This window comes from Vidua macroura, chromosome 21 (assembly GCF_024509145.1).
Source record: "Vidua macroura isolate BioBank_ID:100142 chromosome 21, ASM2450914v1, whole genome shotgun sequence".
In the NCBI taxonomy this organism is placed as follows: Eukaryota; Metazoa; Chordata; class Aves; order Passeriformes; family Viduidae; genus Vidua; species Vidua macroura.
In genome coordinates this window covers 8980605-8996986 of record NC_071591.1, presented here as the reverse complement: position 1 = coordinate 8996986, position 16382 = coordinate 8980605, and the positions used below count along the sequence as shown (strand labels likewise).

The 16382-nt window shown below is 53.2% G+C and overlaps 1 protein-coding gene across 1 annotated transcript in view; it reads left to right on the top strand.

Annotated features, from left to right (window-relative positions):
- Positions 1-16382, top strand: part of LOC128817884 (collagen alpha-1(I) chain-like) — an 83482-nt gene that overhangs the window by 21594 nt on the left and 45506 nt on the right. The window contains exons 2-4 of the mRNA XM_053996787.1: positions 14773-14920; positions 15504-15662; positions 16129-16324. Of these exons, the coding sequence (XP_053852762.1) occupies positions 14773-14920; positions 15504-15662; positions 16129-16324 (503 nt within the window). The remainder of the gene's footprint in view (positions 1-14772; positions 14921-15503; positions 15663-16128; positions 16325-16382) is intronic.

Genomic DNA, 16382 nt, shown 5'->3' with positions numbered 1-16382 from the left:
CTTCCTTCCTGGCACCGAGAGGCAAAGCCAGGTGCCCAGGATTGCTTTTCACCAACCGGGAATGTTTTATTGTCTTGGAAAGAGAAACCTTGAAACCTTCCACCAGGAGGAGGATTTCTCCCACCCTGACACTGGATACAGGCTTAAAAAATAATTCCTGGCACTGTGGGGAGACAATGTGAAGTATTGTTTTTGTTTAGGAAATCCTACTTTTCCAGTCAGGATGGCTAGTTCATGGGTTTAGGTTTTTTCCTTCTTTTTAAGCATTCCAGGGTGGGTTATAGGTGAAGTCCTGGTCTTTTCCAACCCATGTGTGTCCATAAAGGTGGGAATTCCAGGGGTCCTCTTCCCTGCTCTGGAGGTTTTTGTTCTGGAGGTGGCTTGAAAATGAGGTGGAATGGAGATGCAGCAAAATATTGGCTGCATTGCCAGACATGAGAGAATCCAGAGGATTCTGAGGCACTGGAACAGAAGATGTGGAATAAAAGAATATAGAGGAATTAGAGAAAATAGAAGAATATAGAGGAATTCTCTGCTTGGGGATGTTCCTCAGGCTGGCTGCTTCCAGGTAAAGGAACAGGGAATTGAGGGAGAGTGGGCTCGGGAGTCTGGAGCTCAGTGGACTTGGTAGCAGGGCTGGTGAAACTGGGTCTGATCAGGTGGAAAATTTCCAATCAGGAAGAAGGAATGAAACTCCAGCTCATTAAAACTGTTGGGTTTCCTGGGGTTTGTGAAAAGAAAAAAAAAAATTAAAAATCCAAAAAGTGGTTTACTGGGGGAGGGAGGAAATGTCCTGTCATCTCCAGGGGTTAAAAATAATACTGAATTTTCACTTTCAAAGAGTTTCAGTTAATTAAAGTGAACTTGCACTGAATAAAAGAAAACAAGAAAGAGGCAGCTCATCCACAGAGGTGAAACCTTTCATTTCTGGGCTGACTCAAACTGACTGATTTTCCTTTTTTTCTTTTTTTTTTCTACTCAAATATTGGAAGAGTTTTCTATTTGACACACCATTTCTCTCCAGCAATTCCCTTTAACCCTGAGAGCTCCCCCACATCCCAAATCCATCCTTTCCTCAGTCTGGGCTGCTCAGGGAAGTGATGAATCACTAACAAATGTTTGCCCCTGCTCAAAGGCAGGGGGAGGAATGAAGAGCAGATTTTATATATATATATATATATATATATATTTTTTTTTTTTTTTTTTTTTTTTGCAAGGCAGAGACATCTCTGCTGTTCAAACAAGACTTGTCAGCTCTGTCTGGGGCTCTCCCCAAATCCACCCAATTCCCTGCAGAGGCAGCGGGATGGGGGAGCGTGTCTGACCTGGGCCCTTCTCAGCTTCACTTCTGATAAATAATCCAGCCTCAAAAACTGCTGGTATGAGGGGGGAAAAAAAAATAGATTTTCCTCTGCATTCTACTGCATAAAAAAACCTCAGGGAAATTCTTTAGGTTAGTGAAGAAATAGAGAGAAAGGAAGATTGGTTTGAGCTGGGAAATCATTGCTGCTGGCGGGATGCTCTGAGGCAGCCTTTGAAGCAGAAAACAGGAATGGGCACGAGCCAGGACGTGGATAGGAAGTTTTTTCAGGGGGAACATGAGGATTTTGAGCCGTGGAGAGGAAAAAGGGCTGGAGGAGTCCACATCCAGCAAGGGGCTTTTGCATAAAGGTTGGCCCGTGCCCTCCTGCTGAGCGTGTCCTCTGGGGATCTCATCCACACTGGAAGTTGCTGGAAGCTTCTTCAGCCCCATCCATGCTCATCCTCACCCACATTTCCACCTGTGTGGAGCCTCCCCAGCCCAGGATCTGGCCCAGGGAGCTCCAGAGGGTTCAGCCCCTCCTGGAGCCTGGCAAACTGGAGCCTCCAGCACCGTTTTTGGGGTTTGGCAGCTTCTGTGCACATGAATAAAATCCTGGTTTGTGTTTATTTGCCCAGAGGCTCCTGAGCTGTGGTTCCAGCATTGTGGGCTCGACCTGAGCTGGTGAAAGGAGTTTACAGGAGGAAATCTTTTGGTTGGGGCTCTCAGTGACTCCCACACCCGGGGAAGCAGCAGCTCCTGCCTTGGAGCAGCTCTTCAGGGAATCTGGAGGCTCCCAGGCACCCAAAGATAATTTGGGCGTAAAAATACCAGTAGTGGGGGAGAGGTGGGAGGTGATGAGCTCTGTCAGAGGAGCTTGGAGGAGCATTTGGGAGTTGAGTCAAGGTTGAAACCGCAACAATTCAATCGTTTGTACAGAAACCTGGCAGCCGCCGGCTGGAGTGAATCACAAATGTGCACATGTTTTGCCTGGGGTGAAAATCTGAGCTCTGTTTGGCTGTGAAATGGCAGCTTGTTAGGCTGGGAAACACTCATTTTTAATTTTTTTTTTTTTTTTATTCTTGGGAGCTGTGTTGAAGGGAACAAGAGGGGAAATCCAGGGCTGGTGCTGCTGCCCTGCCCTGCCCCAGGTGTCTTGGTTTGAACAGGCAGGTGTCTGTTAGGGAAGGCAGGAGCCTCCCCTGAAATGGAAAATGTAAACCCCCTCCCTCTGAATTGTTATCATTTTGAAATAGAGAGGCTCTCAGGGAAAGATATGGGAATAGGAATAACAGTTCTTTAACAGGAAAATTAAAAAGTACAAATGCAATAGTAAAAAAAAAAAAAAAAAAGAAGAAACCAAACCACTGGCAGAGTGAGAGCAGGCCCTGGCAGGCTGTGGGTCAGGGTGTGGCAGCAGTGCCATTCCATGGGGGCTCAGCCCTCCTGCAGTGCCAGCTGTGCTTCTGCTGGAGCAGGATCCTGGACAAGGCTGGAGTTTTCCTCTGGAGCTCCAGGGCTGCTGGAGATGGGCCTGGGCTCCCTCTGGGAATGCAGTGGGGCAGAAAGCTGCTCCTCTGGGAATGCAGTGGGGCAGAAAGCTGCTCCTCTGGGAATGCAGTGGGGCAGAAAGCTGCTCCTCTGGGAATGCAGTGGGCAAAGGCTGCTGTGCTGTTCCAAGGTCAGATGGGATCCAGGTAGGAATGCTTGGCTCCTGCCCTGGGCAGAGCCTCTCCCCATGGGATGCTGGAATTTTCTCAGCCATGCAGGGACACTCAGTGGCCATGAACAGCAGAGATCTCCTGGAGGGAGGATTGGCTGTGGGAGAGATAAAGAAAAGTGCCCAATGCACAGAGGAGAACTGCCCCAGCTCTGACAGATGGCAATGGAACACACACACAACCCAGGACAGCTGGGATGAGGTTCTGGTGCCTCCTCCTCTCACTCCTGCAGGAGGTGTTCCTGCACATCCCCCAGGGAAAATGATGCCCAGGAGCCCAATGCAACCTGCAGACACTGACCCAGGTGCAGAATTTTAACAGCAGGCCCTTGGAACAGCAGCTCCTGGAGCCAAGGAAGCAGAAGTGGGTCCCTGTGAGGCTCTGGGGGCTTTGCTGTCCTGCAGTCAAAACTCTCCCTTAATGAAGTTCACTGCTGCTAATTTGGGGTGAGAATTGGTCACACCGGAGTGCCAGGAGCTGGGGAGGCGCCTGTAGGTGCAAAGCTCAGCTCAGGCAGGTCCAGCTCCCCCATGGGCTCCATGAGCAGGGTCTGTCTGTCCCCTGTCCCTCAGCAGGGCCTTGGTCCTCCTCAGGGAATGTCATTGTCCCCAGAGTGGAGATTGCAGCATGGAGTGGCTGCATTTTAGTTAAAATCAACCCTGCAGTGACCTGTGGCCGCCCTTTAAAGGGACAGTTGTCCTGGCTGAAGGAAGGGCGTCCCTGAGTTGGGATGGGCTGGGACAGAGGTGCAGTGGGGACAGTCCTGGAACAAACCCCACACTCCTGAGAGGATTGCACAGGAGCTGCCTTTCCCTGCCAGCCCTTGGGACCTGGAGTGTCCCACAAGCTCCCCTGAGCTCCCATCACTGCTGGGCAGGCAGCAGACCGTGCCCAGGAGCCCAGGCGTGGCTGGGCACTGGCTCTGTGCCTGCTGGCACAGCACAGGAGCCTGTCCTGGGCATGCCCCCTGGCTTTTGGCCTCAAGCTCTTTCCCTGTCGGGATCTGTGATATTTAAATGCTCCCGAGATTGTAAAGTCTCTGTCTTTTAGCCCCGCTGCCAAAGAAGGAGTTGTAATTCGTCTGGGCTGGTTTTCAGGGTTGTTTATTCTTTCTTATCTACAATATTTTCTCTCTGACCTGCAGCAGGTCTGTCTGGCAGGACAGCGTGCGGGGCTCTGTCCCTCAGTGGGATGTTACAAACATTATATCCTAGAAACTACGTGTGCTATATTTACAATAACGTGCCAATATCCATCACCCATGTTGAACAGTGTGTCCCCAGCCCAAACCAACAGAAAAATGCCAACAGCACAGTGAAACATGGAGGGCATGAAGAAGAAGAAAAAGGACAAGGCACGTCCAATTTTCCTCCATCTTGCCTCCTTTGAACCCCTTATCTAGAATCCTAAAATTCTACTTTTGCACCCGTGCCACACTAATTATACTGATATCAAACACTCAGAGCTTGTAATTCATCCTGTGAGACTGAGAACTCTGTTCCATGGACAGAGATCAGAGGCAGTGTCTCTCGGGGCTCTGTACAGGGGGGCTCCTGACCCCCTGCCAGGGTCCCAGAGCTTCCAGGGCAGCCACAGGGATGCCCTGGATTCCCACATTTCCCCAGTGCCAGCTCAGGGCAGGGCACTGCTGGGTGCACCCAGCTTTGTCACGTTTGCCCTCCGCTTTTGGGTCCACGGGTCACCCCACAGTGATGTTTTCCAGGTTTTCTCTGCAGGCTGGCAGGAGAGCCAAGCTTAAATGTGAAAGCCCCCAAGGGGTTTCTGGATCTCCCATCACCGACTCTGGGGTCCTGCTCACCGCAGGGTTTGTTGTTAAATCCCCTCAGTTTGCTTCTCTGACCTCTAATCTCCCCCACACCTGTGAGTTTGTCTGAGTCCCAGCCGACCTGAGTGGGAATTTGGCAGCTCTGTGCTGGGTGCAGGGTGTGTGATGGGGCTGGGGGCACGAGGCCAAGGGCACAGGAAATTCCAGGTGGGATTTCTGCCCGTCCTCTCCTGCTGGGATGTGATAATTCAGTGTTCTCTCAGCCAGAGGAGCTGAGCCAGACCTTCCCAGGGCATTCTCTGGTTTCTGCCTGGCTGAAGTCACTGGCTCTTATCAAGGCTGGAAAATGGAGCTGTCTGACTCCCTCGCCTGCCCCCGGGCAATTTGTCTCCTGGGCCACTGCAGGGAGGTTGATAAAACGTGTTTGTCATGAATCCACTGAGAGAGAGGGCTGGGATGGCCAGGCTGGATGGCAGGGATGTAATTGGGACATCTCTGGCTCATCTGGAGGCTGCTCTGAGCCTCTCTGGCTCAGCAGATCTGAGCCAGATCTGCTGGAGTAGGGAACCAGGCAGGTGAGGGAAAACACACTCTGCTTTTGTGGCTGCCATGAATAAAATAGCAGCCAGTTTAGAATCACAGAATCATTTAGGTTGGAAAAGGCTTCCACGATCACCGAGTCCAACCTGTGCCCCATCCCACCTTGTCCCCAGCCCAGAGCTCTGAGTGCCAGCTCCAGCTCTTCCTTGGACACCTCCAGGGATGGGCACTCCAAACCTCCCTGGGCAGCCCCTCCCAATCCCTGCCCACCCTTTCAGTGAAGAAATTCCTGCTGATGCCCACCCTGAGCCTCCCCTGTCCCTGTTCCCTGGAGCAGAACCCGACCCCCCCAGCTGTCCCCTCCTGTCAGGAGCTGTGCAGAGCCACAAGGTCCCCCCTGAGCCTCCTTTTCTCCAGGCTGAGCCCCTTTCCAGCTCCCTCAGCCTCTCCTGGGCTCCAGCCCCTTCCCAGCTCCATTCCCTGCCCCGGACACGCTCCAGCCCCTCGGGGTCCCCCTTGAAGTCAGGGGCACAAACAGACCCAATTTGGTCAATGCAAGGCCTGGATTTTGGGGTTGCTGGAGTTAAAAGCTGCAGCATTGATTGCTCTGCTGGGTGTGAGAAATCCCCTCTGGGCACAGCCCCTTCACCCAGGATGCTGCAGGGATGGAAACCTGGCAGAGACACTGCATCACCAGGGTGAGCCTCCCCATGGGCAGAGCTGCTGGAGCAGGGCGGGCTGGGAGGCACATCCCTTTGGATATTTCACAAATTCCATTGTGTCCACATGTCATTTCTCCCTGGGGTGTACCTGAGGCTTCTTTTACACCACATTTCCTCCAGCTGGTCCCTCCAGCTGTGACCAGCGCTGGAGTGAAGCTGCTCTTGCCAGTGTGTGTGTCCAACCCACCCCATCTCCAGTGTTTGAGCACAAAGGAACTTCCACTGCTTCCCTGCTGCTGCTTTGCCACAAGGTTGGGATCCTTTGGTTCTGTTGGTGTGCATAAACACCCCCAAAACTCCTGGGAATTGTCTGGATTTGAATGATTCAAAGTCAGCACCACCAGGAGGTGCTTCCAGCCCCCAGCCCTGGCTCCAACAGCAGGAGAGGAGAGAAGAAGAGCAGGAACAGAGTGAGTCTTTCCTGCTGGTTCCTCCCAGCTCTCTGCAGGCCGAGGATTTGCTGACCCAAAGGCAAAGTTTGCATTGTCAGGAACTGGACATCAAGTTCCTCCTGTCCTGGGGAACTCTGGAGGATATTCCTGAAAGAGATCCCTGGGCACACAGAGCTTCCATTCTCCTCCTCTTGAGCTTTCCTGATGTTTTGTGGAGCCCCAAACTCCTCCTAAGGCAGGCTGGGGTGTGTTTGTACAGCCTGAGCCCCGTGTTGAGGATCAGGACAAGGAGCTGTAGCCCCTCTGCCCATCAGCTGTGGGAAGGAAAGCAGCTGGAAGGGTTTGATTTAACTCCCAGCTCCCCTTTGTTCACCAAAAACCAGCAGGATCAGCAAAACCAACGCCAGGAATTACAAAAGGTAGAGGTGAGTGAGGCAGAAAGATTTCTTCCAGAAGGAAATGCAATGTCAGGGTTCTGGAATGAAGCTACAATTTGATGGGAAATACTGACTTTTGGGATACCCTGGTCCCCTTCTTCTCCATTCCAAGCTGATCTCCGTGAATGTTTCTCCAGCTTAACCTGCCATTGTGTCAGAGAAGTTATTTTAAAGCCTGGCAGCGGCTCAGTCTGGGCTATTATTGCAACAACATTAAAAGTGTCCTGAGTGAGCAGGGAAATGCTGGCCTTGGTGTTATCTGCTGCTGCAGACACACGTCTGGGAGAGATTACAGCCTGAGAAAATCCAAATAAATACATCCAGGGAGCCCGTCCTGGGCATTCCTCTCATGTCAGCAAATGCAGATGGGCTGCACCCCAAAACCCTCCTGCTCCTGGTGCCCAGTGGGTTCCTTTGGCAGGGCGTGTCAGGGGAGGCTGGGGAGCTGCAGGTAAGCCTGCCATCCCTGGAGATGTGCACGGCAGGCATGAATCAGTGCTGAAAGGCAGCCAGGGAGGGTGGCACCTGTGCCAGGAGCCATCTGTCACCTGAGAACAGGCACACCTTGGCTCAGCCTCGCTGCTCCTCCTCTTTGGCCTCAACACGGGGCTCAGGCTGTACAAACGCACCCCAGCCTGCCTTAGGAGGAGTTTGGGGCTCCACAAAACATCAGGAAAGCTCAAGAGGAGGAGAATGGAAGCTCTGTGTGCCCAGGGATCTCTTTCAAGAATATCCTCCAGAGTTCCCCAGGACAGGAGGAACTTGATGTCCAGTTCCTGACAATGCAAACTTTGCCTTTGGGTCAGCAAATCCTCGGCCTGCAGAGAGCTGGGAGGAACCAGCAGGAAAGATTCGCTCTGTTCCTGCTCTTCTTCTCTCCTCTCCTGCTGTTGGAGCCAGGGCTGGGGGCTGGACGCACCTCGTGGTGGTCCTGACCTTGGAATCTTTCAAATCCAGACAATTCCCAGGAGTTTTTGGGGTGTTTGCACACCAACATCCATGTTCTCTCCAGGATGAGAGCAAACAGCCTCAGGCTGGGCCAGGGGAGGCTCAGGTTGGACATCAGCAGGGATTTCTCCATGGAAAACACTGCTGAACATCAGAAGGGGCTGCCCAGGGAGGTTTGGAGTGCCCATCCCTGGAGGTGTCCCAGGAAGGGCTGGAGGTGGCACTCAGAGCTCTGGGCTGGGGACAAGGTGGGGACTGGGCACAGCTCAGACTCGATGATCCTGGAAGTCTTTTCCAACCTAATTGCTTCTGGGATTCAGTGATCAGAGTGAGAGTTTGGTGAAAATCAGGGCTGCAAACCCTGGCTGGGTGTTCTTCCCAGCCTGGGGTGTCCAACCCACCCAGAGCAGCTTTTTGGGATCATCCCTTCATGGCTTTGGTGTTTATTTCCGTTTGTCTTCCAAGCCTATAAAACATGGGGTTTGGTTTTATAAAACCACAGAGAGGGAGCTCTTGGAAAGCTGGAAACAAGTCCCTGGAGTGGGAGACACTGGAGAATTTGCTGTTAATTACTTTGACAATGGAGCAATAAAGAGAAGTTTATTTACGAGCGAGGGCCAATGTTTATAGCACTTGTCCCCACTCAGTGTCACACAAATTTTATTGGGATGTTTTTATTTTTTTTTAAAGGAATCCCACAGAATCCGCTGGATAGGCATTGTGCACCAATTCCAATGCTGACTCCCTGTGATTCAGTAATTAATTTAATTGCTGCGAGGCCAGCTTGAACAGGTTGAGGAGCAGTTGTGTGGGAATTTAAATGAAAACCATGTAAAGATGCCCCTCCAGCTACAGCTTTTAAGCCCTGAATGTGGATAAAACATCATTTCCATGGTGTTTGACTTGAGATAAGTGAGGGCTTGAGCTCAGCCCAGGAGCTGTCAGTGCTCCAGGAGGGGCAGGAGGAGAATCCACAGAGCAGGGCAAGGAGGATCTGGAGGGCAAATGAGAACAGGGGATGGAAGATGCACCAAGGTGTGAGTGTGGCCTGGGGGGTGAGGGCTGGGCAAGGCTGGGGTGACACCAGAGCATCTCCCCAGGGACCAGAGCTCTGGGCGGGGTTGTTAGGAAGGAGATGGGTGAGGAGCTCTGGGAGGTCTGGGGGGTTGGGTGGGGTGACCTTTAAAGGTCCCTTCCAACCCGAACTTTGTCATGATTCTGTGATCTCTCAGCATTTCTTGGAAAGGTTGAAAATGGCTTCTTTTTTAATTTCCTATTTAAAAAAACCCAAATCAAGCGAGGTCACCAAACCCGGCAGGTTGGTTCTTGTGGGGTTCCCTCCTTCAGAGGGGTCTCCTTGCTCAGCTTCCAGGATATCCATTTGCTCCATGTCCCAAACCCTTCCCACAGCCCCACAAGGGCAGCAAACACCTTCCAGACCTCTCCCCCTCGGTTAACGGGATGAGATTTTTATTCTGGCTCATGGCTTGGAGAGCTGGGATTTGCCCTGAGCAGGATAAAGCTGAAGGCTGAGCTGCCCCTTCCACATTCCTGTGCCCACTGTGGCTTTAGCAGCTCTGAAACTCTTCCCTGCTCCCAAAGCTCTCTTCCTTTCCTGCCACTTGCCCTACTTTTCCCAGCTTATCCTTACTCGGGGTCATCCCTCCTTCCAGCAGCCCTTCCTCCTGCCAGGCTTTGTCCCCAGGAGCCCCATGCCCGGCCCGCAGAGCCCCCCGTGCTGGGCGGGCACAAAGGAGCGGCAGCACAGCTGCAGCTCCGGGTAATGAGCTCCAGGAGAACCTGTGCTCCCGTTTTTCCTGTCCAGACAATGCGTGCAGCCGAGCTCTTTCTTCCCAGAAGGTTTCTCTCCCCTGGAATTTGCTGTCCTCTCTGTGGGTGGGTGGCTGCATTCACTCTTCCATAATGGGTCCAGCGTCCTCGGTGGGAAATGCCCTTGTTCCTTTTCTTCCTGCTTTGGCTCTGGCCCCTCTGGACTTGCAGCCACGGGGTCAAACCCAAATTATCCCTGCTCTCCGGAGCAGGGAGGAGGAGGAGGTTGAAATCCTGTTGCATAACCAGCCCTGGGAGCTGTGAGTGCTGCAGCTCAAAGCTCACCTCAGGTGCCTTCTGGAGGCATCCTCAGAAAGGGATGGTTGGATGGGGAGGGAAATGGGAACAGTAGGGAATGGATGTGGCACTGCCAGAGACTCGGGTGGCTGCCGTGGGCATTGGCACGAGAAACTCTGCGATGGATGGAGAAGCAGGAAGAGCTGCCTACGAAAAACTTCACGTCAAGGTGTCCTTGAGCTTGTCCAGCCAACATGCAGAGCCACCAGGCAATTCCAAAATTGCCATTTTTGCTGCCCTTGCTCCAGAGAAAGTCAGGCACAACCTCCAACATCTTCCCACGGCTGTGGGATGTCAGGGGGAGGTGGAGGAGCCCTGGTGTGCCGGGAGGGCTGTGCTGGTTTGGGTGCTTGGTGCTGGTGTCACTGGTGTGAGGCCCCTGCATGGAGCCCTGGTTTTCCATCACCTAATGCAGGGAACCTTCCTGATTAAATTCTGGAGCTGTGATGTCCCAGCCTCTCTGATGCAGAGTTTGGAGTGATGCTAAGCAGGGTCCTGGCAGGACATTTCCATCAGGCACTCAGGAGTTAGAGGGAGGAAAGGCCCATTAGGTCATAGGCTCCATTCCCCAGCCAGGCTGTCCCCAGGGCTTGGCCAGCCCTGTTATTTCAGGTTCCAGCCAGTGCCACATCCAGGGGAAATGACTCAGCCTGACAGACCCTGCTAGGAGCTCTCCAAGGCCCCAGTTTTTGGCTGTTTAATACAATTTTCCCTCATTTCCCTCTTTTGGGGAGAACGTAAAGCTCAGTGGAAGTTTCACACATTGGAGCAAGCCAAAGGAGAATATGGGTGGTCGTTTTGCTGTGTCTGCAGCTGGGGGTGCCCCTCAGGGAGCACCTTGGGATGGGATGGGATGGTGGAGAGTCACTATTGAAACCCATCTGATTCCTGAGAGCACTAATGGGCCTTAATGACCCCAACCAGCCTCACCTGGGACCCCCAGCTCATCCCAGCAGCCCCATTTAAGCTCAGCCCTCTGCCCTCAGCCCTATCTTGAGCCCTGGGGGGGATCTTTGCCTTCTGGATGAGCCATGGACCTTCCCTGGATGGAATCTCTCTCTCCTTGTCCTTTTGCTCTCTGTCCCATCTCTGCCCTTGGATGGGCTTCACCCCTCACTGCAGCCTGGTTTCCACACCAGCTGCTGCCTTGTGCTTCCCTTTAGCACTGACTGTGCTCCAGGAGGGATCTGCACCTGATCCCTGATTGCCTGGGGCTGCCTGTGGAGCATCTCCCCAGGGGCTGGCACTGCCTGGGCTGCTCCTCCTTGGAATCTGTGCCTGTTAACAAGGCCCTGCCTGCCCCAGCTCCCCACAGCTGCTCCCTCCCAACTTCCCTCCCTGACTGCCCCTGTGCCAGTCTCCCTGGCACTGGCATGCCTGGGAAGATTCCTGAACTGCTTTTAGGAGAAAGTTGGATTTGGCAGCTGCAGCTGCACTCCAGGAGTCTCCTTCCCAGTGCAGGAATAGCCATTCTGGAGGTGTTAGGGCCGAGGTTGAATAGCAGAGGGGTTGGGCTGGGGTGCTGGATGTGCTCTGTGGGCAGTGGGAAGGACAAGGAGAGCCCAAGGTGAGCACAGCTGGGCTGTGAGCTCTGTTTTGGGGTGCTGGGGGTGCAGGATGCTCAGCAGGGGCAGAAAGAGTGTTTGTGAGCAGAGCTGCTCCCTGATGGCCTCTGGAAGGAGAAGGGGAGCCTGGCTGTGGAGATAAAGCAACTTAGCCCTGGAAATGCTGAAAACCCCAGAGAAAGTGGGATTTTTGTAAAGGAAATGGAGAATTCCTGTAGCAGACGTACAGCCTGGGCTGTTCCTGCCTCTGGCTGCTGCAGCAATTGTACTCAGCAGCCCCTGCCTGGGATTAGTGTGCTCCCAGGAAGGTGTGACCCTGCTCTCTGGGCTGGTGACAGCCCCTGCAGCTGGGAATTGCTTCCCAGGAAATCCGTGTCCTTGGGAAGCAGCCTGTGTGCTCCCAGAGCTCAAGGCAAGGGGAGACAATCGCCCTGCTTGGAAATGTCCTGGAAATGTCAAGCAAATCCGTGACGTTCCTGTAGGAACCACAAACACAGCTGTGCCAGGAGGGAGAGGTGGCCCTTGGTTAACCCTGGGGAGAAGCAGCAAGGAGAGGCTTTGGAGTTGAGGCTGGCTGAGCCCTGAATCAGTGTCCTGAGCAACCCCACTGTGCAGCAGCTCCTGCCCCAGAACTGTGGGGCAATGAGCTGCAGAGAGTGCAGGAACCTACTCTTGGAATCCTGTTACAGTTTGGGTTTGAAGGGACCTTAAAAACCATCCCATTCTACCCCTGCCAAGGCAGGGACACCTCCCACTGTCCCAGGCTGCTCCAAGCCCCATCCAACCCGGCTTTGGGCACTGCCAGGGATCCAGGGGCAGCCACAGCTGCTCTGGACACCCTGTGCCAGTGTTTAACCAGCCTCACTGTAAAAAAAACTTCTTACCTCAAATCTAAATTGATCTTTTAGTTTAAAACCACTCCCCCTCTGTTCCCAGCCATCAGAGACTAAGCAGGGAGCTGTGCCCTGCCCAGGGAATATTCCCTGTGTGTTCATTCCAGGGCTGGCAGTGATACCTCAGGGTTTAGCTTTTCTATTTTTCACATTCTGAGCTGCTTTAGTCTGTGGGTCTGGGCTTCACATGAGGGGATGGTGAGCTCTGTGCACAGAGCAGGGACACAAAACAATTCCTGCTCCAGCTGGGCACCAAGGACAAATGATCCAAAGCTCAGGCCCAGGAGCACAAACAGCGTGGGCTGGAGAGAGAAAAACAAGCAGGATGGGGCTGCATGGGCTGGAGCTGGAATGGGACAATGAACTGCAAGGTGCAAATGGAGCAGAGCTGATCCCAGTGAGAGCCCCCGGGAGCGCTCGTGCATTTTGGGACCATTTTGGTTCCTCTTGGGTGCAGCCCTGGCTGGGCTCTGGTGCTGCCCAAGGTGGATCCATGGAGGCCTTTGAATAAATCCCTGCTTTATTCTTTAGCTCTGCCCAGTCTCTGCTCCAGGGCAGCCCTCACAAGGCATCAGTTCCAGCTGCAGCAGATGTGGGAATCACATCCCTGACAGGATCCACTGAGCTCTCAGTGCCTGTGATCTTCAGCAAAGCTCAACCCTGGTGGGGGCTGCAGCCCCTGCAGATGAAATTTTGGAGGTCCTGGCACATCCATTGATGCCAGCAGTGAGGGAATCGCTCCCAAAAATGCTTGGGACTGAGAGGGACAAACATTCCTGATAGTTTCCTCTCTGTGAGCTCTTTGGTTTTGGATTAATTCCCACGCTGTGCTGATAAACTCTGCTGGCTCTGCCTCTGGGGCTTTTTGGTTGGTCAGGGCTTCCATGGGCTCAACCCTGCACCCCCTGGCTTGGTCCCAGTTTTTTGGTGTTCCTGCTGCCAAAAGCTGCTGCACCTTCATTTTGCAGAGCTTTAGAGGTTGCCTGGAAGCCAGTGGATGCTGTGCCCATGTGGGGAGCTGGGGAAATCCCAGGTGAAGTCACAAATCCCCACAAAAAGCCTCATCTCCTCCATTCCTTCCCCTCTTTCCCATCACAGAGCTCTTTCCCATGCAAAATCTTCCAAGGAGGTGGTGTCAGGAGTGACCCACGAGCGTCTGAAGCAGATCAAAGCTGCTTTCTCCTTGATTGATTTGTTATTTTGCCTCTCTGGCGTGTGGATATCTCCTGGCAGGTCGCAGCATGCCCGGGGCTGTTTGTCTGCCCTCAAATCAATCTCACACCTCATCCACAGCGGGAATTCCAGGGAGCGAAGGGGCTGGATGCTTCCCAAGCCATGGCAGATGCTCATGCAGATGGTGCTGGCACAATTCCCACTGACAAATCATCGAGTGGGATTGTCCAGACCCTCCCAGGAAAGGGACTGTGGGGTCTGGAGTGATCCTGCAGGGCTGGACCAAGGGTGTTGACCTGTCCCTTGTCCCCACTCCTTGCTGGTGGCAGCGTTGCTGCCACACTGGAGGGATCTGGTTTTGGATGTCTGAGATCTGCAAGTCTTTGCTAATGGAGAGGAAGAAGAAACCTTGAGGTGTAAAACACATTTTTCCTCATGTATTCCTGTAGCTCAAAGATTCTTTAGTTAAAGATGAACTTGGGAAGAGAAGGTCTGTTCACCGAGGGAGTGAAAAGCTTCTCATGGTGATGCCAAACAGCCCAGGGCAGGGGCTCTCCCCTGTTCAAACCATCCCAAAAGTTCACAGCACATACTGAGAGTGGATCCTTTCCTTCCTGGGAATTCCCACAGGAATTCCTGACCCTGTGGTAGGGCTGAACCCTGCTTTGGGGGGGGGGTGTGGACATGCTGAGGGACACAGTGACTTCTTCCCACTCCTTGGTCCAACTCTTTATTTACAGCATCAACAAAGAAGTTTGGGAAAGGATGAGCGGGATTCCTGTACCCAGCTGCTCCAGGATTGTGGTTTGGGGCATTTGTGTCCCAGGCTCTGCTCTACAGCCCTGAGCATCCCAACCCTGTGGTTGTGAAGGTACAGCTGGGGAAGGAATGGCCCTTCCTACCTTTGGGACAGTGGCCTCGAAACTCATATTGTGGTTCAAAAATCTCACCTGGCTGTTTGTGAAGTTTTCTGAATGGTTTTTGTGATCTGAGTCTGCTGAATTTGTGCACTGGATTTTAATTTTCCCAAACTGACACTCTTCTTCCTGCAGGTTTTGTCTGTTGTCCAATTTATCTGTTTTTCTCTCGCTGGAGAATAAAGAGAGCAGAGCCCTGTAGTGGAGGTTTCTCAGCCTACTGAGCATCCCTCTCTTCTCCCCCAACGCAGATGAGGTGAACCTGCTGGACAAAATCACTCTCCATGCCCAGGACCTCAGCAACGTTTCCTTTGGCTACGACCACAGCAAGTGCAGGATCCTGGAGATCGGGCAGTACGCGACCCTCAACATCCCCACCAGGGAGGCCTTTGGGGACAGGTAACCTCCCTTCAGGGGGTGGGAATGGGCTGCTGGGGCTCAAAAATCATCTAAGGCCTGGCTGTTGGTTTGAGGAGGTCCTTGGAGAGTCCATTCCATGATGACAGGGAGATAACTCAGCCACTCTGTGCTCTGAGCTCAGGGCTTCCTTCATTTCTTACATTTTGGAACAGTTTGTCTGTCCCCAGAAGTGTCCAAGGCCAGGTTGGACAGGGCTTGGAGCAGCCTGGGACAGTGGAAGGTGTCCCTTCCTGTGGCAGGGGGTGGGATGAGATGAGCTTGAAGGTTTCCTCCAACCCAAATCATTCTGGGGTTCTTTGATCGTTCTTGGTTGGGTGCAGGAAGGACACCTTGGCATGGCCCCATCACCCCGTGCTGAGGTTGTGTGGGCAGTGCTAATTTAGGCCTGGCTGCTTCTCTTCAAACCTCTCAACTGGAATGATTGTTGGCTCTTTTTTCCCTTTTTTTTTTCCTTCTCACTCGGTTCATTTGTGCCGTGACTCAAATTTTTCTATCCTAAGAGCTCAGCTGATGGTGACACAGCAGCAGCTGCACAATGGCACATGTCCCCTCTTTCCACCAGGTTTGCAGATGAGCTGAGCGTGCTGCTGAAGCTCAGGTACTCCCTGAAGGAGGACACCAGCCTGGTGACCATCCTCAGCCACCGCAGCCACGTGCTCTTCCAGATCAGGATTAACCCCTACGCCCTGGTCTTTGTCACCACGAGGAGGAGACACTATGAGTGAGTCCCAGCCCAGGCGCTGTTTTCCTGCCTTTCCTTCCTTCCTTTTCTCCTCCCAAGGCCAAGGGTCGGGCTTTCCCCCTCTGGTGGGCTTTTGGAAGTGCTGAGCTCACCTCAGCTGAAGGAAGGTGATGTCCCTCAGACCTGGCGCAGGTTGTCACTGCCAAACTCCACTCTGCCAAAATGTTGCAGCTCTGGGAAACAAAGCAAGGAACAAAAAGGTTCAGATCCCTGGGGATAAATCAAGACCCAAACCCCAGTCATTTCTCAGATGCCTCAAGCGGTTGCAGACATCCCCAAATCCATGGAAAACAAGCGATGGTGTTGTAACAATTCTGGGATTGTTCCTCGTGTCTGCACCGAGGATGGACACGTGAGGGACCCTGGGAGCTGCTAAGGGGTGAAGCCTGCTCCTGGATCAGGTGTGGGATGAAGTTTCCTCTTGTGCCTCCTCCCCTTCCCTCAGGTTCCCAGTGTCCTTCCTGGGCGATGGGCACTGGCACCAAGTGGCTCTCAGCATCTCCCTGGAGAGGCTGGAGTTGCACGTGGACTGTCGGCTGGTGGACAGAGTGAGCTGGTCCAACTATTTTGGGATGGGAGTGAACACTGAGGGGCTGATCATCATCGGAGGCCTCATCGAGTCCTTCGAGATCCCCTTTAAGGTGAGAGCTGGGCAGGGTCTGCTCTACCTGCGTGAGTGAGGCTGCAAGTTCCCTCTGA